The 25186-nt window shown below is 45.5% G+C and overlaps 1 protein-coding gene across 9 annotated transcripts in view; it reads left to right on the plus strand.

Annotated features, from left to right (window-relative positions):
* LOC145361876 (tensin-2-like) overlaps nt 1–25186 on the plus strand; it is a 314264-nt gene that overhangs the window by 105698 nt on the left and 183380 nt on the right. For 8 of the 9 annotated variants that reach the window (XM_080217864.1, XM_080217866.1, XM_080217865.1 and 5 more), the window contains exons 2-3: nt 3364–3478; nt 10476–10513. In XM_080217864.1, the coding sequence (XP_080073990.1) occupies nt 3364–3478; nt 10476–10513 (153 nt within the window). Of the gene's footprint in view, nt 1–3363; nt 3479–10475; nt 10514–13545; nt 13567–25186 lie in introns of those variants that run through there. The other variant, XM_080217872.1, reaches the window with a different exon arrangement.

The raw sequence follows: 25186 nt of genomic DNA on the forward strand, positions 1-25186 counted from the left end.
GTCAATGCAATGTTCTTCATTTGCTAGTTCATGCAATGTGGGTGTTGCTGGCTAGATCAGCATTTATTGCCCATCCCTAGTTACCCCTTGAAAATGTGGTGGTGAGCTGCCATCTTGAACCTTTGCAGGCCACGTGGTGTAGGTACACCCACAGTGCTGTTAGGGAGGGAGTTCCAGGATTGTTATTGGACAACAGTCAGTCCATGTGATGTAGGTATACCCACAGTGCTGTTAGGGAGGGAGTTCCAGGATGGTTATTGGACATCAGTCAGTCCTTGCGGTGTAGGTACACCCACAGTGCTGTTAGGGAGGGAGTTCCAGGATTGTTATTGGACATCAGTCAGTCCATGTGGTGTAGGTACACCCACAGTGCTGTTAGGGAGGGAGCTCCAGGATTGTTATTGGACATCAGTCAGTCCATGTGGTGTAGGTATACCCACAGTGCTGTTAGGGAGGGAGTTCCAGGATTGTTATTGGATATCAGTCAGTCCATGTGGTGTACGTACACCCACAGTGCTGTTAGGGAGGGAGTTCTAGGATTTTGACTCAACTACAATGAAGGAATGACCACTATTCAATGGCCAATAATAGTCAGGACAGGATGGTGAGTTCCTCGGAGGGGAATTTGTAGATAGTGTTGTTTCCATGCATTTGCTGTCCTTGTCTTTACAGATGGTAGAGGTTGTGGGTTTGTAAGGTGCTGCCTAAGGAGTCTTGGTGAGCTGCTGCAGTGTATCTTGTAAATGGTACACACTGCTGCCACTGTGCATCAGTGGTGAATGTTTGTGGGAGAGGTGCCAGTCAACAAGCTGCTTTGTCCTGGATGGTGACGAGCTTCTTGGGTATTGTTGGAGCTGCACCCATCCAAGCAAGTTGAGGTTACTCCATCACACACCTGACTTGTGCTTTGTTATTGATGGACAGGATTTAGGAAGTTGTGTTGGTTCCCTCCCCTCTGATGGCAGGCTAGGTTTAGCAGTTATGTCCTTCAGGACATGATGTGGGTATGCCGGCGTTGGACTGGCGTAAACACAGTGAAAAGTCTGACAACACCAGGTTTTAGTCCAACCGATTTATTTGATAATATACTCACAAGCTTTCGGGGTTAGCCCCTTCGTCAGGTGAATGGAGAGTTCTGGCCTCAGACAGAACATATAAAGCACAGACAGTTTAGAGATTACTGATTAGAATGCGAATCCTTACACCTAACCTGCTGTTCAAGACCTGAAGTGGCTGATAATGTGAGTGGAAGGAGCACTGAGCACAGGTTAAAGAGATGTGTATTGTCTCCAGACAGTACAGTAAGTGAGGTTTTGCAAACCCAGGCAAGTCACGGGGGTTACAGATAGTGCGACATGAACCCAAGATCCCTGTTGAGACCGTCCTCATGTGTGCGGAACTTGGCTATCAGTCTCTGTTCAGCGACTCTGCGCTGTCGTGTGTCATGAAGGCCGCCTTGGAGAATGCTTACCCGAAGGTCAGAGGCTGAATGCCCGTGACCACTGAAGTGTTCGCCAATAGGAAGGGAACAGTCTTGCCTGGTGACTGTCGAGCGATGTTCATTCATCCGTTGTCGTAGCGTCTGCATGGTCTCCCCAATGTACCATGCTTCGGGACATCCTTTCTTGCAACGTATCAGGTAGACAATGTTGGCCGAGTTGCAAGAGTATTTACCATGTACCTGGTGGATGGTATTCTCACGTGTGATGATGGTATCCATGTCGATGATCTGGCATGTCTTGCAGAGGTTGCTGTGGCAGGGTTGTGTGGTATTGTGGTCACTGTTCTCCTGAAGGCTGAGTAGTTTGCTGCGAACAATGGTCTGTTTGAGGTTGTGTGGTTGTCTGAAAGCAAGAAGTGGGGGTGTGGGGATAGCCCTGGCGAGATGTTCGTCTTCATCAATGATATGTTGAAGACTCCGGAGAAGATGTCGTAGCTTCTCTGCTCCGGGGAAGTACTGGACGACGAAGGGTACTCTGTCCACTGTGTCCCGTGTTTGCCTTCTGAGGAGATCGGTGCAGTTTTTCGCTGTGGCGCATCGGAACTGCCGATCTATGAGTCGAGCACCATATCCTGTTCTTATGAGGGCATCTTTCAGGGTCTGGAGGTGTCTGTCACGATCCTCCTCATCTGAGCAAATCCTGTGTATACGGAGGGCTTGTCCATAGGGAATGGCTTCTTTAACATGTTTAGGGTGGAAACTGGAGAAGTGGAGCATTGTGAGATTGTCTGTGGGCTTGCGGTACAGTGAGGTGCTGAGGTGACCGTCCTTAAAGGAGATGCGTGTGTCCAAGAATGCAACTGATTCTGGGGAATAGTCCATGGTGAGTCTGATGGTGGGGTGGAATTTGTTGATATCATCATATAGTTGTTTCAGTGATTGCAAGAAAGGATGTCCCGAAGCATGGTACATTGGGGAGACCATGCAGACGCTACGACAACGGATGAATGAACATCGCTCGACAGTCACCAGGCAAGACTGTTCCCTTCCTATTGGCGAACACTTCAGTGGTCACGGGCATTCAGCCTCTGACCTTCGGGTAAGCATTCTCCAAGGCGGCCTTCACGACACACGACAGCGCAGAGTCGCTGAACAGAGACTGATAGCCAAGTTCTGCACACATGAGGACGGTCTCAACAGGGATCTTGGGTTCATGTCGCACTATCTGTAACCCCCGTGACTTGCCTGGGTTTGCAAAACCTCACTTACTGTACTGTCTGGAGACAATACACATCTCTTTAACCTGTGCTCAGTGCTCCTTCCACTCACATTATCAGCCACTTCAGGTCTTGAACAGCAGGTTAGGTGTAAGGATTCGCATTCTAATCAGTAATCTCTAAACTGTCTGTGCTTTATATGTTCTGTCTGAGGCCAGAACTCTCCATTCACCTGACGAAGGGGCTAACCCCGAAAGCTTGTGAGTATATTATCAAATAAATCGGTTGGACTAAAACCTGGTGTTGTCAGACTTTTCACTTCAGGACATGGCCAGCTTGGTCTGTAATGGTGTGAGCAAACCATTCTTGGTGATAGACATTGAAGCCCCCACCTAGAAGACGCACGCTCCTTTTGCTGCCCTGAGCTGATTTGAATCCTTGGTATTTGATGTTCTGATGATGCGGAGCTCCTTCAAACATTTTTCCTTTAAAATGGCAACACATCATCTTTAAATTAAACCCAGGATAAATAACCAAAATTCGGAAAGATGTATGCCCATTTTGAAGCACCACTGAGTCGTGTACTGGAGATTCTGTGTAGACAAGTGTTGTTCACTGTTGACGTTCAACCTTACATAACGTTCATTGATGCCAATGATTGATGGTGAGGCTGGTTAGAATACATGTCTCTTTTCTGTCTTACAGCCTGGTAAGGTCGATCCCCCAAGTACTCACAGCTTTAAGGAGAAAACATTTAAGAAGAAAAGGAACTGTGCAGTATGCAAGCAGCCAGTAACCTCACCAGGAATCTTATGTCGTGGTAAGTAAGGTCCTGCAGCTGGAGAATTCCTGTTCAACTGAAGGTTCAAACTAGTTTTCTGAGTGGGAAAATCAATGGCAGCCACTTTCCCCTTTGGCATCTGGCGACTTTCAGATGAGGGTATGCCGGCGTTGGACTGGCGTAAACACAGTAAAAAGTCTGACAACACCAGGTTTTAGTCCAACCTATTTATTTGATAATATACTCGCAAGCTTTCGAGGGGACTGCCTCTTCGTCAGGTGAATGGAGAGTTGTGGCCTCAGACAGAGCATATAAAGCACAAACTGTCTGTGCTTTATATGCTCTGTCTGAGGCCAGAACTCTCCATTCACCTGACGAAGAGGCAGTCCCCTCGAAAGCTTGCGAGTATATTATCAAATAAATAGGTTGGACTAAAACCTGGTGTTGTCAGACTTTTTACTACGGACTTTCAGATGAGACATTCAATTGAGGCCCAGTCTGCCCTTTCGGGCAAGGGTAAAGGATTCCATGTCATTACTTTGAAGACGAGCAGGCGAGTTTTCTCAGTTTCCTGGCCAATATTTATCCCAATGTCACAAACATATTATTTCATTGCTGTTTGGGGACTTGTTTCCTAATTTACAACAGTAACAAAGTTCAAATGTATCATTGGCTGTAAAGCACTTTGAGACATCCAGAGGTTGTGAATCCACATTCTCTCTTTTATTTGCCCTTATTCCTTCTCGCTCCTGCACACACTCTCTCTCCTCCCTCATGCACTCGCTTACCATCTTCCTTGCTTTTGATTTCGTCGGCTCTCTTGCTGCCTGTCTCCCTCTCATTCTCTCTAGATCTCATTCGCTGCCTATCACTTGATTGTGCCCATGGTGCCCCCACCCCCCTCGGGCACCCGTGAGCCCTGCCCCCCTGGTGCCCGTGCGCCCTGCACCCACCCCCCTTCAGCACCCATGCGCCCTGCCCCCACCCCGGCGCCCACGCACTGCTTTTGAACCCCTCAGGCGCCCATGCGCCAGCCACGAACCGTCCGATCTCGCATACGCTCGTGTACCGCCCTTCCATCTCGTGCGCGCTAGCTGCCACTCCTGATCTCATGCGCTGCCCCGATCTCGCACGTGCGCACTGTTCCCGACTCTCTCCGATCTCGCGTGCTTGCCGGCCCCGAGCCACCACCGCCCCCCCCCGTCTCGCGTGCGCCCCTGACCTCCCTCGTGTGCTCCCCCCCGTGATCTCACGCCCTCTCAATCTCGCGCTTTCTTGTGGCCTCTCTTTCTCTCTCGATTTCGCACTTTCTTTCGCTCTCTCAATGTCGCTCTCTTGCCGCCTGTCTCTTGATCTCGCTCTTTCGCTGCCTGTCTCTCTCGTTCTTGCATTTATATAACACCTCTGATATAGCAATCCCCACTTCACAGAAACGTTATCAAACACAATTTGACATTGAACCACATAAGGAGATAAGTTTGAAGGAGTGTCTTCAATGAGGAGAGAGAGAGATGAAGCAGTTTAGAGAGGTTATTCCAGAGCTAAGGGATGCGACTGCTGAAACATGAATGTCAATGGTGGAACGATTAAAAGTAGGGGATGCGTAACAAGAGGACAGAATTGTAGGAGCGCAGATATCTTGGAGGGAGTGTGGGGCTGGAGGAGATTACAAAGATAGAGAGGGGTGAGACCATGGAGGGATTTGAACATTAGGTTTTTTTTGAAGCACAGTTTCTGGTTGCTCCTGTGCACTCTGCCACCATCAAATCCAGGAACTGTTGTATTTGGCTAACATTCACTCAGAGTTTGCACTTGTATGTCAAATATACTCATTGTTTGACCATGGTTCATTGAACCTGTAAAGTCAAATATAGGGAATTAATGGGTCTTTGGCTTATACACTTGCACCATATGCAATTGAATAGTAGAATGATCCAGCACTGAGGGAGGCCATTTAGCCCATCGTGCCTGTGTTGGTTCTTTGGCAGATCTGTTCAGCTCAGCCCCACTTTCCGCTGCTCTTTCCCCCCGTGACCCTACAAATTTTTCCTTTCTGGGTATTTATCCCCTTCCCCTCTGGAAGATCAACCTGCTTCCACTGCCCTTTCAGGCAGTGCTATCCTGGTCATCCGGCTGAATTTTCCTGGCAGTTCCAGCAGCGGTGACTATAAAGCTCAGGCAATGCTGGAGCTGCTGGCCAATCAGGTTGGTGGTCCTCTCTGGATGGGCAACATCCCACTCTCACCTCAGCCATACCACCAGCAGTGCTTTATTGTCACGGAGCAGCACTGTTGAATCTCACTGAGAACAGCACCGTCTTTCCTTCAGGTGGATGAGCAATATGCACCCGTTTTCCCCCAACTGCCTGTAAAACTCAGGATCATAACTCACTACCAGTGGAAATCCTTAACAAAGCCCCCACGTATTTATGTGAACGAGGAGATGTAAAGACCCCAGCTGCACTTTCTCTTTCAAACATTACACTTTCAGGAGGTGGCACAGTGGTTGGCACTGTGGCCTCACAGGGCCAGGGACCCGGGTTTGATTCCGGCCTTGAGTGTTTTCATTCTGTAACTCTAGCCGACCTTTTTTGTCCTTTCTGCTGGGCTGCTGAACAATGTAAATGAGCTTTGAAATCCTGTCAAAATGATTCATGTGGCACTGGCCACTAAATAGGCTAGTTTTAAGAAATATTAGGATTTAAATGGAAAGTCCCTGACTAATCATGAGAAAATCTCCTGCTTTACAGTAAGTGCTCCTTGCTACCACCCAGCCATTGAACTGTGTTCTTCAGATCACTGTGTGAAGGAGTGAGACAGTAAGAAATCTCACAACACCAGGTTAAAGTCCAACAGGTTTATTTGATAGCAAACACCACAAGCTTTTGGAATGCTGTTCCTTCGTCAGGTGAGTGGAGAGTTCTGATCAGAAGCAGAGCATATAAAAGATTAAAGATCTCTTTAATCTGTGCTTAATGCTATCTCCACTCACATTGTCTGCACCTTTAAGACTTGAATAGCAGACTAGCTGTAAAGACTCACATTCTAATCAGTATTCTGTAAACTGTGTGTGTGCCTTTATATGCCCTGTTTCTGACCAGAACTGTCCACTTACCTGACAAAGGAATAGTGTTCCGCAAGCTTGTGGCGTTTACTATCAAATAAACCTGTTGGACTTTAACCTGGTGTTGTAAGACTTCTTACTGTGTTTACTCCAGTCCACATCATGAAGGAGTGAGATGCACGCTGTAAGTGAACCTTGTCCTAGTGTAAGCTGTCTACTGCCTCAAGCCTAGCTTGATTTTAACCCACTCAAAACCCAACCACTTATGTGTCTCTCCTCCACCCACCCCCACCCCTTTCACGCTACCATTGTTTAAATCCTCAACATTTCCAGATAATGTATAAGTGATATGTAAAATTACAAGGGGCCTAGATAGAGTGCTCGGGAAAGACTTCTGGTAGTAGAACAGTCAATAACTAGGGGGCAGAGATTTAAAGTGATAGGTGGACAGGATTAGAGTCGTGGAGGTTTACAGCATGGAAAAAGGCCATGCTTGTCCATACTGCTCGTTTTTTAAAACCCCTAGGTTAGTCCCATTTGGCCCATATCCCTCTATGCCCATCTTATGCATGTAACTATCTAAACGCTCTTTAAAAGACAAAATTTTATCCACATCTACTATGACCTTTGGCAGCTCGTATCAGACACTCACCACCCTCTGTGTGAAAAAATTGCTCCTCTGGACACTTTTGTATCTCTCCCCTCTCACCTATGTCCTCTAGTTTTAGACTCCTCTACCTTTGGGAAAAGATATTGACTATCTAGCTAATCAATGCCCCTCATTATTGGGGAGTTGAGAATATTTTCACCCAGAAGGGTAGTGGGGTCTGGAACTCGCTGCCTGAAAGGATGTTAGAGGCACAAACCTTCATGAAATTAAAAATAACATTTGCATGTGCACTTGGAGTGCTGCAATCTACTTGGGCTACTGACTCAGAGCTGCAAAGTGGGATTGGACAGGATTTGACTGACACAAACACAATGGACTGAATGGCTGGAAGGCTTGTTAGATAAAATGATGGGCTGGATGTAGAAGCTGAAAGGTAAAAGCGAAAAGTTGAATCTATTTGGACCAGACAGTAGGAATGGCTATTGCCTTCTCAACTACTCCAACTTTTGATTGATTCATGGCTGGCACACATTATTGAACAGGCTGGGATCCTATCCTGAGAGGAGACCTGCTTGAGCTCTTTCCAGTTGGAACCAGATTTGATAGGATGGATGTGGAGAAACTCAATCCAATTGGAGCTGTGTCCAGAACAACGGGATAACTCTATCAGAGAGCTGCTACCAGAGATTAGTGAGAATGCTTAAATCAGAGTATTGATACATCAAAGGGAGGCTTGATGAGGAAAAAGAGAATGGACAGAAGTATAGGTAGTCTGGGAAGAGGCAATGAGAGGAGGAGGGAGTTCATGTATCAATAGTAGCATGGACTGGTTGGGCCAAATGGCCTGTTTCTGTGCTGTAGGCCTGGTATAATTCTATGTGACTTGGCATCTTGCACCAGCATCATCTTGAATGTTTGATCAGATGAAAGAAAGAGCCTCTGCTCCTTCATTTCCCTGTAACCCTTGAACATTTCAAGAGCGTTTTATGTGGTTCCATCTCCATAACCAAGGGAGGAACCTTTGACAGACTTTGTCCACAAGCTGATTATGCTGTCCACCATTCGTTTCCCCCTCCTCACATTCCGCAGCGCACCCTCTCACTCACATGGAGAGAGACACTGGAGACTGGGGCATTTTTTTATATAGTGCCTGTAATGTACTAAAATGTCTCAAGGTGCTTCACCAGAGCTTAATCTGACAAAGTAGAACACTGAATCATGGAGGAGATATTAGGTCAGATGGTCAGAGATAGGTTTTAGGAGTACCTTAAAGGAGAAAACTGAGCTGGAGAAGGTGGGGAAAGTTAGTAAAGGAACTCCAGAGCCTAGGGTTTAGGCAGCTGAAGGCGTGGCCACCAATGTTGGAGCAATTAAAATCGGGGATATTCAAGAGACCGAATTAGAAGAGCACAGAGATATGGGAATTGTAGGGCTGGACGAGATTTTGGAGATTACTCCCTAGAGGGTGAGGCCATGGAAGGATTTGAAAGCAAGGATGAGAATTTTAAAATCGAGATGTCACTCCACTGGGAGCCAATATTTGTCAGCAAGCACACGGGGTGACAGGGGAATGGGACTTGGTGTGAGTTAAGACACAGGCAGCAGAGTTTTGAATAACCTCATGTTTACAGAGGGTAGAATATGGGAGAGCAGCCAGGAGTGAGTTGGAATTGTCGAATCTAAAGGTGACCGTGGACAAGGGTTTTAGAGCAGATGAGCTGAGATAAGGACGATTTTACAGAGATGGAAAAAGGCGGTCTTAGTGATGCCACAAATATGTGATTGGAAACCCATCTCTGGGTGAAATAGGAATCATGATTGTGAACTCTCTGGCTTGGCCTGACAGTTTCCAGGTAGAGGGCTGGAGTTGGTGGCTCAGGAATGGAGCTTGAGATGGGGCCAGAAGACAATGGCTTCAGCCTTCCCAATAAACCCAGCCCCCAAAGCAGTACACAGCCAACGGCTGTTTGAGGACCTGGCACACACACAATGGAACAGAATTCTAATTAATAACACACTGTAAACAAACAATAAGCTTGGCACAGAAAGAAAAGATGGACTCACAAGCCATGTTTCTAAAGATTGCCAGTTAGGTGGAATGCCACAAGTAATCATCAACTCCTTCATGGACAATTTATTATGAACCACAGTACTAATGACTAATCCAGACTGAAATTGTGTGCACATTCTGCTTTACCTTGGTTTTAAAAGCTAACTTTGCTTGGCTTGAGTATGTAGCCAGTTATTCTTGTTCTCTGGTGTGAAAACAGCCCCCCCTCCTTTTGTATTTCTCCCAAATTGTTCTACAAACAATCTTTCCATGGTCTCTGGATGTGTACCCCTTCAGGACCAGGATCAGTAAATTTAGTGAGGTTCCACACTAATGGAGGCCTGGAAATGTTACCCGCATCAGCCAGAATTTGAGATTGCTCAGCTGGCAGCGACAGGCTTATTTAAAAAACGGAGTGGTGTGCAGCCCTTATTTCTTTTCCACAAGCTGCATGGTGGGTTTTGAATCCAGGTCCCCAGAGCATTAGCCTGGACCTCTGGATTACAAGTCCAGTGATATTAACACTCTACTACTGTCTCCTCCCAAATGATGGCTTTGCTCAGAGCACAGACCCCACCTGTAAAAGCAGAACACAGTTCGAGACCTAAAACAAGCCCCTTCTCTTTTTCCTAAGTTTTTTTTAACGTTTATGTGTACTTTATTGATGCAATTTGCTCAAGGTATTGCTTTTGTTAACCAGTCCTCCATTATCTGTGCTTGACCTCCATCACTTGTGACTACAGGCCTCCATTAAATACTGACTACAGGCCTCTATTGGTTGTACAGTCTAGGCTTCCAATGGTTGCATCGCTGTGAGCCATTTTCTCATTTAATAATTCACATATTTAAGAGTGCATGTTCTTCATGGAGAATCCCTGACACTTTCTGCAATCATTTCATATTGTAAAGGACAGGATATAAACTACAATATCATTTTTAGCCTAAGAGAGCTCTGGGGTGATGGATGATGCCTGTACAATTTGTAGCATTCTGATTAAAAGGCCAACAGCATTGAGATGACATATCTAAATGCAGACACCTCTGGAAATCCATAGAGTTGCATCAATCTCTGCAATCCACTAAAGTGGCTGAGAAACCACCTGGCTGCATTCTCCTTGTGTTGGTAATGCAGTTCAGGACTCCACTTCCCAGCCATGTTGATCAGCATTTCTAACAGCATGAGGTTGTCAAGGAGACGCTTTGGAAAGTGCCTAGCAGTCTGAGGCATCTACAATCTACAATCTATCAAGAGTTGCAGCCGTATTTTCTCCAATATTAACCATGCGTTTGCTTCTTTTCTCTCTCTCCTCCAGTCTGCAAGTTAGCGAGCCACAAGAAATGTGAGTCCAAGGTAAGATGCTTCCTGCTTTCAGCCTATTTGGTGTGGTTCACTGGCGAATGAACTGAGCTGGCCACTTCTCTTGAAGTCTGGTTCTGTTGATTGAATTTAATAAGCTCTCATTGTCCCTTTTTTCAAAGAAAACACCCATAGCTACTTGTGAGCGAGAGCTACACTCAGACATTCTAACCCCTGTTTTTCTCCTTAATGATGTTCCTTTAGTCAGTAACTACTAGGCTTATTGCACAGTGGGTTGAGTTAATTCAGCAAGTCTGTTTGAGAGGGATCATCTTCATCAAAGAGCTCTTTCATGTGTAAAGATTGATGGTTTGAATTAACCTTGAGTGGGTTGAAGTTGAAAGCTGCATAGTTCTATTTCTAAAACTTAGAGGTTGTGGGGCTTGTGGATGGGGGGGGGGGGGCGGGGGCAGGTGTCAGTTACTCTGACCTAGATTTACTTTCTGGACTATTTCCTTTATTGGCTCCTATGTTCTAGTTGAGCAGTAATGGTGTTTTCCTGTGGTTGCTGAGTTAAAGGGGACCCAGCCACTTGATAGACCGGAAGAATGGAATGACTGCAATTGCTCCATGTAAGAGCCAGCATAGAATTGATGGCCCAAATGGTCTCCTCTTGTGCCATATGTGACCCTATCATATTTGTTGACCAGCTGTCAGGATGCAAGCGATTTTTCTTGCGTATGTTTCTCGGTGAAATATCGACTAGCAGATAATACTGCAGCAGGCGACGGTGCAGAGGGACCTCGGGGTCCTTGTGCATGAGTCGCAAAAACCCAGCCTGCAGGTGCAGCAGGTGGTCAGGAAGGCTAATGGGATGCTGGCCTTCATAGCGAGGGGGATTGAATATAAAAGTAGGGAGGTCTTGCTGCAGCTGTATAGGGCACTGGTGAGGCCGCAGCTGGAGTACTGTGTGCAGTTTTGGTCGCCGCACTTACGCAAGGATATTTTGGCCTTGGAGGGAGTGCAGAGGAGGTTTACTAGGCTGATGCCGGAGTTGAGGGGGTTGAGCTATGAGGAGAGGCTGAATAAACTAGGCTTGTACTCGTTAGAGTTTAGAAGAATGAGGGGAGATCTCATTGAGACGTATAAGATGATGAATGGGATGGATAGGATAGAGGTGGAGAGGCTCTTCCCGCTCAGAAAGGACAGTAGGACTAGAGGGCACAGCCTCAAGATAAAGGGGGGGCGGTTTAGAACGGAGTTGAGGAGGAACTTCTTCACTCAAAGGGTGGTGAATCTCTGGAATTCTCTGCCCTTTGAAGTGGTGGAGGCTGCCTCGCTAAATATTTTTAAGACGCGGGTTGATGGGTTTTTGATAAGCGAGGGGATTAAGGGTTATGGGGAGAGGGCGGGAAAGTGGAACTGAGCCAAGACAGATCAGCCATGATCTTATTGAATGGCGGGGCAGGCTCGAAGGGCTAGGTGGCCTACTCCTGCTCCTATTTCTTATGTTCTTATAATGTGGTGTTTGGATTGTCTGCTGTATCTGGATTTTCTCTGTAATGGCTGTTTAAGTCCAATTGGAACGTAACACAGGGTTAACTTGTTAATGTTCACTGCTCCCGTAGGTCAGAGGTTGTATGATTGTCTATTCAAAATAAAACTTCTCCTTCTGAGCCAAGATTTTACAGCTGTTGGAACAAAGGGTCATGGGATGGTCGGCAGGGTCACCAAATGGAGCTGTGTTGACTCTGGACTGTGTGAACTTGGCTGTGCTAATCTGACAGACCCAGCTACAGTTAACAAGAGCCAGAGGAAAGAAAGAGCCCAATTACTGTTAGCAACATCAGATATAAAAAAAGCAATGAACTCTCACACTGAGTCTTGGGCTGTGCAAAGGAATCACACAATCGTAGAATGGTTAAGGCACACAAGAAGGCCATTCAGCCCATTGAGTGCATGCTGACTCTCTGCAAGAGAAATTTAGCTAGCTCCACTCGCCTCCTTTTCTCCCATGTTTCTGCAAGTTTTCTCCCTTCAGGAGCTTATCTAATTCCCTTTTTAAAGCCTTGACTGAATCTGTCTCCACCACACTTCCATGCAGAGCATTCCCAATCCTAACCACTCACTTGCGTAAAACAAAAATCGTCATGTTGCCTTTATCTGTCAATCACCTTAAATTGGTGTCCTTGATCCTTCCTTTAAATGGGAACAGCTTCCCTCTATTGACTGTGTCCAGTCATGGGATTTCCAGTATTTTCTGCTTTGGTTTCAAAATTTCAGCATCCACACTATTTTTATAGCATCACAGCCCATTGTGTCCCCTTTTGTCAGCCATAGACAGCCTAGTGTTCAGGCTTCTGATCAAATACCAAGAACAAATAAATCTCCACGCAATTTAGCAAACCAGATAAAAATATAATTAAAGGCAATCTTTTTTAGTTCGGACCTTTCACTATTGAGTTGCCCTGCCTTTTATTTGGGGAGCAGTGCAAGTACATCCATTATTGTTTATTTTCAATGTTTTAGAGAGATGGTGGAAAGATCTGTTTGGTGTCAGAGGTATCCAGTATATTCACTCCCTTTCTGTCTGTCTGTGCTGGATTACAGGGCTGTACGCCTTCTTTTATGGCTGCCCTTCACTGTTAATTGCCTGTCAAACCAACAATGCCAGATCCTTGCTGTGACGTCTTTTTTAGAATCACCTCCTCCTGCATTCTAATCTGGCATAACGTCTCTCTTGGTTGCTGCTCATTCATCCGAATCACTGGGCAGGCCTGTTGACACTTGCACCTCATTGCCAAAACCACATTTGACTTTGTCTTTTACCTGCACTGCTACGACGGGGCTGCCTATGGTACTTAGTGATTTGGACACAATATTGCGAGCCCAGCCTCAGGGATGTATCAGAACCACCTATTAAATCCCCTCGCACCCTCTCTCACCAGCCTCATTCTCCTTGTGCTACAAAACTGCAGTGCAACAAATGAAAGTAAGATGTGTATCTTTCTGATGGATGACAGATTCTGAGCGTTTGCTTCCTGACAGGCGATGAGGTGTGCTCTGTGCAAGTCAGAGGAGCATCGCTGGATTTTTGATGATGAAAGGTTAGTCTGCATGACAGAATGAATACATTGATGCCACCTTCATTGAGCTTGATAGGTAGCTCAAATACTTCCAAAGACACAGAAAATGTGGAACTCACAGGGAGGGTGAAGTGAATCCATCCACGTCTTCTGTGCTTACAGGCAGATGAGGTAGACCAAGCACATACTCATGTCTGTTCCCATAGCTAGACTTTCCTGGAACAGAGCACCCACTTTGAGCCCCTCAGCTGTGTATCAGTTGGTAGCATTCGTGTTTCTCTGTCACAATGTTCTGGTTTTGACTCTCACTTTAGGCCTTGAACACAAAAACAACAGTTACACTCCAGTGTACAGCACTACTGGGGGAGTGCTGCACTGTCAGATGTGCCATCTTTCAGATGAGCAAGGCACCAATTGCCTGCTTGGGTGGATGTCAAGGATCTCATGGTACTACTTTGAAGAAGAGCAGGGGAGTTCTCCCTACTTTTTGGCTAATATTTATTCCTCAATCAATGTCACACAAAAAAAAAGATTATTTGGGTCATCACACTGCTGTCTGTGGAATCTTGCTGTGTGCAAAACGACTGCTGCATTTTCTATATTACAACAGTAATAAAGAAGTATTTCAGAAGTACTTTATTGGCTGTACAGTGGGCAGCACGGTAGCATAGTGGTTAACGCCGTTGCCTCACAGCACCAGTGACCTGGGTTCCATTCCGGCCTTGGGTCACTGTCTGTGTGGAGTTTGCACATTCTCCCCATGTCTGTGTGGGTTTCCTCCGGATGCTCCAATTTCCTCCCACACTCCAAAGATGTGCGGATTAGGTTGATTGGCCATGCTAAATTACCCTAGTGTCAGGGGGATCAGCAGGGTAAATGTGAGAGGTTACAGGAATAAGACCTGGGTGGATTTGGTTGGTGCAGACTCGATGACCAAACAGCCTCCTTCTCTACTGTAGAGATTCTATGATTCTAACTACTTTGAGATGTCTGGTGGCCCTGAAGGGCAGTGTAGAAATGCAATTATTTATTTTCCTCACTCTTGAGTTCAAATTGCTGCTGAGCCGGTCTGTAGGTTAAGTTGATAAAGGAACAGCGACACACAAAACAAGCTGCTGAACCCAACCGTGAACCTGAAGATTTGATCGGTACTTTTGTGAGGTTCTAAGCATGGTGAATCACTTTGCAATCGCTCTGTCACCAAAGGTTCTAAAGTGTCACTGATAGGCTGGCAGGGCATTTGGCAGGTTCTGTCTGTGAAAAACCAACATTTTCGAAACCTTAAGGGACTGTTTGCGCCCTGGAGCTTACATTTCATCTCCAATCAACAACAGCTTATTGGAAACTTGAATAGCTCCCTTCTCCAGAGTCCCAGCAGACACACCCCGGCCAAAAATGACTGGCAATTAAATCAGTCAGCTAATTGCCATTATGTCCATGTTTAAGGACCATTTTGAACACTAGTCAATAAACAGAGATAGAGATGAGGGGGGAGGGTTGGAACTAATTGGCTATATAAATAGAGTTGAGCAACAAATGAGATTAAGTATCAGCAGATTTGACATAGCTGAATGCCTTGGAGGATTCATTATGAAAGAAAGTCAGATAAGCCTATTGCACAGCACGTTGCTACCCTGAACAGCTCCTGTAAATTTGTACATGTCGTCCTTTTGGCTTTCTCCCTCCTTCTGAGGGTTTATCCCTTTTATCTTTTTAATGCGACGCTTTTTGAGTGTCAGCTCAATGGGCAGCACTCTCGTTGCAGAATTACACGTTTCCAAGTTGAAGTTCCCCCACCAGAGGTTGACTGTCCCCTTGCAGCACAGAGAGAGTTCTGCACTTTCTGAGGTGCCATCTTTTAGATGAGACGTTAAACCCAAGCCCTATTGCTCTGCTTTAAGTCTTGGGCTCCTTTTGAAGAGGAACAGGAGCTGTAATCCCTGGTATTTTGCCCAATACTTATCCCTCAAGCAACACCTTAAAGGCAGATGATCTGCGTCATTATCACATTGCTGTTTGTGAGACCTTGCTGTGCACAGATTGGCTGCTCTTGTTTCCTACATTACAATAATTACACTTAAAGATGTGTTATTGCCTGTAAAGCGCTTTGAGATGCTCGGTGGTGGTGAAATGCATGAAATAAATGCAAGGGCTTATTTGTCACTCAGGACAGCTTGGTCAGGACTCAGGACTCTTGGTCAGTTGGTGTCATTTTTGCAGTAGTCTGGGATCATGGACCAGTACTTCACTCGGGCACTGGATTATTCTAGATCCTGTGCCCATTTACTCTATCACAATAAAAACCCCAAGAGATTGTGGAAATCTAGAACTCTTTCCCCAGGGAAAAAAATAAGTTGTTGATGCAAGGGGAACAGCAAAATATTTCCAAACTGAGATGGATAGATGTTCGTAAAGTTCAGATACTAAGACAATGGAATTAATGAGACCTGGCACCTTTCAGAACTTCAAGATGTCCCAACGTGCTTTATAGCCAATGCAGTACTCCTTTGAAGTGAAATCACCATTGTAGTGTGGGAAGAACAGCAGCCAATTTGTGCACAGCAAGATCCCATAAACAGCGATGTGATAATGAGCCAGATAATTTGATGTTAGGACCAGATAAGGAGGGGTCAAATGGTTCCCGCCTTTTTTTTGTGACTAGGGTATACTTGCCAATTCAGTGAGCACTTAGCTGTTTATGTGCTGTGATCATACGAGAACCAGTAAGACGGGTTTTCTTGAGTTCAGTAAAGAAAGAGGTTTGCTTTATTATGCTTAAACCAATCTAAGCAAAATAATAAAATATGCACCGACTTTCACGTGCTTACACACTTGATGTTCACGCACACATATATACAGATAAGAAATAGAGTCCATGGAAAGAATAAAATAGTATCTGGTTTATAGAATCCTTACAGTGCAGAAGGAGGCCATAAGGTGCATCGAGCCTGCACTATCCCCCTAACCCCATGTATTTATCCTGTTAGTCCCCATGACACTAAGAGGCAATTTAGCATGGCCAATCAACCTAACCTGCACATTTTTGGATTGTGGGAGGAAACCGACGCAGACAAGGGGAGAATGTGCCAACTCCACGCAGATAGTCACCTGAAGCTGGAATTGAACCAGGGTCCCTGGCGCTGTGAGGCAGCAGTGCTAACCACTGTGCCACTATGCCGTGGTAACCTGGCTGGCTTCAGGCTGAATTTGATGATGTTGATGCTTCCAATTTAAAGATGTAGATGATTGAATAAATGCTTGTTCGGGAGCTGCTAGTGCTGGGTTGGATTCTTTTGAGAAATTTCTATCTGGTGCAGGGTGTCCCTGGATGAGCATGTTAGCAAATAGGGCACAAAGATTACCAGGTGGGTTGAAGAAAAAGGTTGACAGGAGGGACCCCACTTAGATTTTCTCTGTAAGTTGTTCATCTTCAATTCTGCTGAGAAAACGCATAAATTCTGCTTAAAACATACAAAGGGTTGGATTGTCATGTGACCTTTCCCCACCTGCTAGAGGGACTTCAAAGAGAAAGACATCGGCTGGAACTCTACCGCCTCACCTGCCTCGGAATCAGAGCGGGCAAAGGTCCAACAGTGAAAATCACCATTGACCTGGGGCGGGAATTTGGGGCGAGACTGTAAAATCCTACCCAACGTCCGTGTATTCCACAGGTGACTTGATTAGCTTATGTCTGAAAGCTAACTTCACCAGGGACGCATTATCCAAGTGATTAGTCTTAACAGCCCATCTCCAACAGTTAAATACCTCATAGATGCATTGCTAGTGAGACAGGAGGTGGGAGTCATTCACACTTCCTTGAAGTTTTGCAGATTGACTTCACTCCAATGAATTGGAATGTGAAATATATAGTAATGCAAATTGGAGTTTGCCAACTTGGGCTGTGAGTTCAAGTCACTTTAGTTTCTGTTTTTAAAAGTTCAACTCGATTTCCTACCAGTGGATTAAAAATTATTATTTAATATAAAATACCTTTTCATTACTATTTTTGTGGTGTTGACTGAGGGATAAATATTGGTCAGGACACCAGGGAGAGCTTCCCTGCTCTTCTTGAAATAGTGCCGGGTTGTGAGAAGGCAGATGGGGTTTAATGCCTCATCCAAAGTAAGGCACCTCTGACAACACAGCACTCCCTCAGCACTGCACTGTCAACCTCAGTTTTTGTGTTCAAGCCATGGAGTGGGACATTAACCTTGTGACTTAGAGACAAGAGTGTTACCAATTAAGCCAAAGATGGCACCAGTACCCAAATTAGTCATGATCTAATTGAATTGTGGAAAGGTTTGAGGGGCTGAATGGCATCCAAAGTAAGAGGTCTCACAACACCAGGTTAAAGTCCAACAAATTTATTTGATAATAAACCCACAAGCTTTCGGGGTTTGCATTAGGATCATGGCCTCCAAAGAGCAGGAACTCGCTACTTTCTGTTCCCTAACCCGCAGGTCTTTTATCACCTCATCTGCTGTTCTACCTGAGACCAGCTTTTATTCAGCACAGATACCTGCTACCCTGTTTGGCCTTGGCATCATATCAGGAATGTAGTGCCAACTGCCACCACTGGTGCTGCCATCATGTCAGTCTGCAACAAGATTGAGTTTATTTTTCTGGCATTTGCATAGTTCTGATTTAAGCCTTTTGCATTCTAGGCTGGGCAGAAATGAGGGGAACAAAAATGCATAGTTTGGTGAGGTCATCTGAGGCTGAACTGATGGTGTTGATGGGAAGTGTCTTAAAAACCAGTGCCATCTTGCATTATCCATAATGCAGCATGGTGGCACAGTGGTTAGCACTGCTTCCTCTCAGTGCCAGGGGCCCAGATTCAATTCCAGCCTCACTGTCTGTCTGGAGTCTGCACTTTCTCCCCATGTCTGCTTGGGTTTCCGCCAGGTGCTCTGGTTTCCTCCCACAGTCCAAAGATGTGTAGTTTAGGTTGATTGGCCATGATAAATTGACCTTAGTGTCAAGGGGACAAGCAGGGTAAGTGTGCATGGTTATGGGAATAGGGCCTGTGTGGGATTGTGGTTGGTACAGATTCAATGGGCCGAATGTCCTCCTTCTGCACTGTAGGAGTCTATAATAATGGAATAAAACTTCCTGTTTTCAGCAACACTTCAAGATTTTCAGTCAGCCATTCCCATCCAGGAATGCAATGAAATGTGCTGTTGCTGCAAGAGTTCCCTCTACTGACCTCATCTATATACTGCAAACTTAGCATTTGGAAGCAAATGACAGACCCAAGGCCAGCAACCCAATGTACAATCATAGAAAGTTTACAGCAAAGAAAGAGGCCACTCTGCCAATTGTGTCTGTGCTGGTTGAAAAAGCACCCCCCCCCTTCCAGAATTTGTTCTGTAGTCTTGCAGGTTACGGCACTTGAAGTGAATATTCAGACACCTAAATGAGTTGAGGGTTTTTGTCTCTACTAGCTCATTGGGGAGGAGTGCATTGGAGCCAGGATTTTACCTGCCTTTATCTTGTAGCCTGTTACATCTTGCAGACCTTGCCATAGTCGGCCGCAGTCCACGTGGCAGTGAGTTCCAGACCCCCATAATCCTCTGAGTGAAAACATTTTCTTCATCTTCCCTCTAATATTTCTGCCAGTCAATCTATGCTGCCCAGCCACTGACCTCTCTGCACCTATACCCTTAATACAACATACTACTCTCCCCATCTCCCAGGCGTGAAAAGAGAAAGTCACTCCACGAAGTGTGGAAAACATGCAGGCCTGCAGATGAGAGTGAACCAATGTGCTCCCAAGGATCCCCTCCCTAGCTTACTCCTGGCAAATGTCAAATTTCTGGAAAACAAGCCAGATGAACTTAAAGCCAGATTCACTTTCCAGAGGGACTGCTATGTGCTCTGTTTCACGGAGACATGGCTCACTCCTGCTTCACCGGACTGTGCCCTACAACTCGAAGTCTTCTCAATCCACTGAGTGGACTGCACAACGGCCTTGGGCAAGGCTAGGAGGAATTGGGTCTGCCTTCTAATCAATACCTCATGGTGCCTAGCCATAGCTACACTGGCGAGTTTCTGCTTCCCGGACCTAGAATACTTGACGCTAAAATGTCACCCCCTACTACCTTCCCCGGGAGTTCACCTCTGTTATCCTGATGGCAGTTTACATCCCACCCCGTGCAGATGTGAAGACTGCACTGGACGAAATATACACCACTACGAATAGCCTTGAGATGAAACATCCCGAGGCCTTCTCCTTAATGGCTGGGGACTTTAATCAGGCCAAGCTCAAGAACATACCACCAGGATACCACCAATCCATCCCCTGTTCCACCAGAAGCGCAAATATCCTAGACCACTGCTACACAAATATCAAACATGCCTACAGCTCTACTGCCCACCCACACTTTGGCAAATCAGACCACAAGGCTGCGATCCTGCTCCCGGCTTACAAGCAAAAACTGAAACAGGAGAATCCGTCAAAGAAAGTCGTACAATGTTGGTCTGAGGAATCGGATGACTAGACTGGTCAATATTTAAAAACTCTGCGACCAACCTGAATGAGTAAGTCACTACAGTAACTGACTTCATTAGTGTATAGAAGACTGTGTGCCAAAGAAGCAAATCCACATATTTCTCAACTGGAGACCATTGATGAACAGGGATATCCACTGCCTGCTAAAGTCCAGGTCTGAGGCATTCAAGTCAGGCGACCCTGACCTATACAAGAAAGCCAAGTATGATCTACGGAGATCCATCAAAGATGCCAAAAGACAGTACCAAGCTGGAATCCCAGGCTCGCCACATGGACTGTGACCGACTACGGCAAGGTCTGCAAGATGTAACAGGCTACAAGATAAAGGCAGGTAAAATCGCTGACACCCCTCTCCAATGAGCTCAACGCATTCTATGTCTGTTTTCAGGAAGAGGTCAGCAAGAGCACGGTTTAGCTCAGTTGGTTCGACGGCTGGTTAGTGATGCAGAGTGATGCTAACAGCGTGGGTCCAATTCCTGTACTGGCTGAGGTTATTCGTGAAGACCCCGCTTTTTCAACCTTGTCCCTTGCCTGAGGTGTGGTGATCCTCAGGTTAAATCACCACAGCCTACGGTCATCTGGGACTATAACTTTACCTTGCTTTATAATCTTTTATTTCAATAGAGTAAGGAAAATTTTTGATCAGAGTTATGTGAAAGACTGAATTTGTGCAGCTTTACCATCTTTTAGTTTATGTATGCTGCTTGGAGAGGGAGGGCTCCACACATCCTGTTTACATTAGCTACTTCTCGCGGTATTTTCCTGAACCGATTTTGCATTCTGTGTTATCTGCATCCTGTGGTTGGAGTGGGAGATACAGTCAGTCTTTAGAATTTTCATGGAAGGGTGGTGGGGGTTCCCCCTAATTGCCATGGAGACAAAGTTCTTGAAGTTGAAGGCCTTCTACCTTGAAAGGAGCAGCAGGCTGCAGGAAAGGATAAGGATCAAAGAGGGTGTTTCAACATGGAGGTGCCCTCTTGACATCATTTTGAAAAAGAAATCCACCAAAAAACAGAAGAAGCTGCCAGGTCACCACTCAGGGGTGAAGAGCCAGACCCAGAGGTCTGTGCCTTCAGGCAGTTGAACTGCATCCTGTCTGGGCAGGAAACTGGGGGCCAACAGGAAGATCCCAGTTGATCTCCATTAGCTGTCCTTAAGGCTTTTAATGAGCTGAATTGGCTTCCTGCCTTGTGGGAGAGGGGATAGCTCTACCAGGCCTAAACCTACCTCTCCTAAAATGGACAACGTTGAGAACAGGGTTGGGAAGCTGGCTAGCACCATTTGTGCTTCTGTTCCCAACCTTGGGGCTTGGAAATCCTGTCTTCCATCACTGCATGTAATCTCCAATCAGAAGTGGCAGCAGTTGGTATGTGATGTGACGTGCGTTTGTGTGCGACTCTAACTGTTAGGATGTCATAGGAGGGCAAACACGATACACGCAGAAGTGGAGGGATTTGTTTTTCTGGGATCAGTCCAATGGATTGTAAGCTCGTGGATCCTCCTGTATTCTGAAAGAGCCGGGTCTCCCGAAGATAGTATAAAACAGGAGGAAAAAGCTGTGAGTGGGGGAGAGCCGTACTGTATCATCAAACGTAAGAATTGTGGAGCATTATTTCTCTGTCTGCACCAAATGCATTCAGAAAGTGAGGAGTGGGCACATTGGAGCTTAATTTTTAACTCTTGCGTAAGTGAATAGGTTGTGAATGAGTTACTGTTGTCAGAAACAGTCATCAGAAAAGGGCTGACCTTTAGACAGCAAAACATCTTGCTTATCAAATGTTATAGTGACCACACTCATGACTTTACCATGGTCTGTGATACGTTGTAAGGAAGTGATCTTCAACAGCATCAACTTAAATTTATGTAACAATATTAACATAAATGAAATGACCTAAGACCTTTCACACGTGCGTATTATGAAACCAAGTAAGACACCACACCATTTAGGGAGATATTGGGCCAGGTGACCAAAAGCTTGGTCGGAGAGGTAGATTTTAAGGAGTGTCTTAAAGGAATGGAATTCCAGAGCTTGGGGCTAGGGCAATGGTGGAGCAATTAAATTTGGAGCCCAGATTTAGAGGAGCACAGATATCTCAGACGGTTGTGGGGTAGAGGGTTTATCTGGATGGAAATCTGCTTGTCAATTATTTGCCCATTCGGTATGTTTCTGAACACGTTCCATAATCTGTTGCAGTCCTCCTCAGAATTTATCGTTTCCCACTGAACCATCACTCTGGCTTGTTTTAACATAGTAAAAAAATGTAACCTAATGTTCAAAATCAAATGATCTCCAGAGAAAAACTATGCGAGAGAAGCTGGGAACAGGTTGGATTAAAATGCAGTTTTTAAAATGTGTTTTTTTTTAAAAATTGCTCCACTGGGAGCTGACTGGAAAAATTAGCTGGGCCTGTAAACCCAAGAATATTACTTCTTCCCAGTGTTGTGCAGCCTTGCTCTTTGCTTAGCTTATTTATTTCAGATTCTCTTAAAAACCTCTCTTTCCAGAATCCCTGGAGTGGATTCCTGAAGCAGGGCCAACAAGAGATTTATGGGAAGGGAGGGGGAGGGGCAGTAGGAATGGGTCATTGGCCTTCACTGTTTCCTGGAACATTCCAGAAGACTGAAACTCAGGGCAATGTCAGTATTCTGAACATAATTCTCAGTGTAAACATCCTCATCACGCCTCCTCAGTCTCAGGGATTTATGGAGGTCCCCAGCATCCCATGTAGTTTTGTTCTGAGCAGGGCCTGGGTGCTTTCGTCCATCCATGCCTTCATTACCTCTAGTCTCGACTATTCCAACACACTCCTGTCTAGTTTCCCACACATTTAGCCTCCCCATAAACATGAAGGCATCCAAAACTCTGCTGCCCATGTTTAAACTCACACCAATTCCCATTGCCCTATCTGCCCCTGTGCTTGCTGACCACCCAGATAAATGTGAGGTCGGGCATTTTGGTAGGAGGAATTGGGGGGGTCACCTATTACTTGGAAGATGTAAATCTAGGTGGGGTAGGGGAATGAAGGAATCCATAAGTTAACAAGGCCATAAAAAAGCTTTGTCTTTGGAGGGATAGAATTGCAAATTAAAGATATTATGCCAACTCTGTATTGCCATATTATAAAAATGGATATAGATGCTCGGGAAAGGAAAGATTGACACAGATGTGTAAGTTTACATATTAGGAAAGATTTGTCTTGATTCTCTTGAAAAAAGACTGAGAAATGATCTCATCGAGGTCTTTAAAATTCTGAAACATTAAGTGGATCCAGAGAGAGAATGCTTCCTCTTGTGAGGAAGAGCATAACTGGAGGCCGTCAATATGTAGGGTAGTCACTAAGAAATCAAATTGAGAATGGAGAAGAAACTTCTTTATTCAGAGTTCTGGGTTCCAGTACTCCAAACATAAGGCTCAGCCTGTGTACTACAATGTGGCATCAATTGATACTCTACCAGGTTATGTGCTTGAACGAGAAGTCCAGGAGCCATGTTGACTCTGGAATCCAGTGCTATATTGTCAGAGATGCTGTCTTGCCGAAGTGTATAATGCCCTGTTCAGGCTGAAAATGAAGGTTGCATGGCAACTATTGGAAGGGCAAAGATTTTTCAAGATGCAGGGGGAATGTTTTGTCTGGTTGGAGAGTCTTGAATGATGTGTCGTAGTGTCAGGAAAATGGATCAGTCACTTTGGCCTGAAATAAAAAGGTTGTGAAACAAAATCTGACAGGGAAAATGACAAACATTTTGTGCAAATTGTTGCCAGACAAGATATTTGCTTGAATGCCTTGTAGAAAAGTCATCAGATGTGTCCCCAAAAAAGAAACTCTGAATATAAGGGCCTTTATTGATGGGTTTCGTTCAAACACAAACCTGCAAATGCCACTGTGTTTCACTTAAAGTAAAAAGAAATCCAAAATCTTGTGTGACTTTTATCCGTTACGCCTTGTGATTGGTGTAAAGTAGACGATACTTCACGTTCCTTTGGAAATGATGAAGCTGCTATCGTCAATATGTTTCCCACGTTTCCAAGTTGCAACAGGACTGGAGCTATTGTGGTTAGATCTGGGATCACCAGCACAACAAGACAACCTGCATTTATATAGTATCTTTGATATGGTGAAACATCCGAGGCACTTCAAGGATTATCGAATGAAATTTGATACTGAGCCACATTGTGGGACAGGTGACAAAAGGTTCAGCCAAAGACATCAGTTTTAAGAAGCACCTTAAAGGAGCAGAGCGAGACAGATGTTTAGGGAAGGAATTCCAGAGTTTAGGGCCCAGGCACTTAAAGGCACAGCCACCAATGGAGGAGCAATTAAAATTGGGGACCTGCAAGGGGCCAGAATTGGAGGAGTGCAGAGATCTCAGAGAGTTGTAGGACTGGAGAAGACTACAGAGATAGGGAAGGGAGGCCAAGGAGGGATTTGAAAATAAAGATGAAAATTTTCAGATTGTGGAGTGGGAGAGTGACATGGAGAAGAGTCTGATCACCATATTTGAAGAGCAGAAAAACCTTTGTCCTCACAGCATCCCCACAGTTGCTGCATCCTGCCATCCCACCCTTTCAGCCACAACCCTCACTCCCAAAGTGTAGAGTAAACATTTCATAATTCACTTCACGGCTCACTAGTTCTAGAACTATGGGCCTGTAAATAACGCCGAAATCAACTGTTAACCATGTAACAATACTGGCTGCTTGCCACTGCCACACCGGATGGGGGGGTGGTGGGGGGTGGTTGGAGTGATGGTGGGGGTGGGGGTGGGGTGGTGGGGGAGTTGGGGGTGGGGTGGTGGGGGGGCGGGGGAGTTGGGAGTGGGGAGGGGATGGTGGGTGGGGTGGTGGGGGTGGTGTGTGTTTTTGGGGGTGGGGGGTAAGTTTATTTATTAGTGTCACAAATAGGCTTACATTAACAATGCAATGAAGTTACTGGGATTTACCCCAGAATACTGAGGGAGGCAAGGGCAGAAATTGCTGGGGTCTTGACAGAAATCTTTGCATCCTCATTGGCTACAGGTGAAGTTCCAGAGTACTGGAGGATAGACAATGTTGTTCTTTTGTTTAAAAAGGGCTGCAGGGATAATCCAGAAAATTATAAACCAGTGAGCTTTACATCAGTGGTAGGGAAA

Source organism: Carcharhinus amblyrhynchos, chromosome X (assembly GCF_965287045.1).
Source record: "Carcharhinus amblyrhynchos chromosome X, sCarAmb.v2.hapA, whole genome shotgun sequence".
Taxonomy (NCBI): domain Eukaryota; kingdom Metazoa; phylum Chordata; class Chondrichthyes; order Carcharhiniformes; family Carcharhinidae; genus Carcharhinus; species Carcharhinus amblyrhynchos.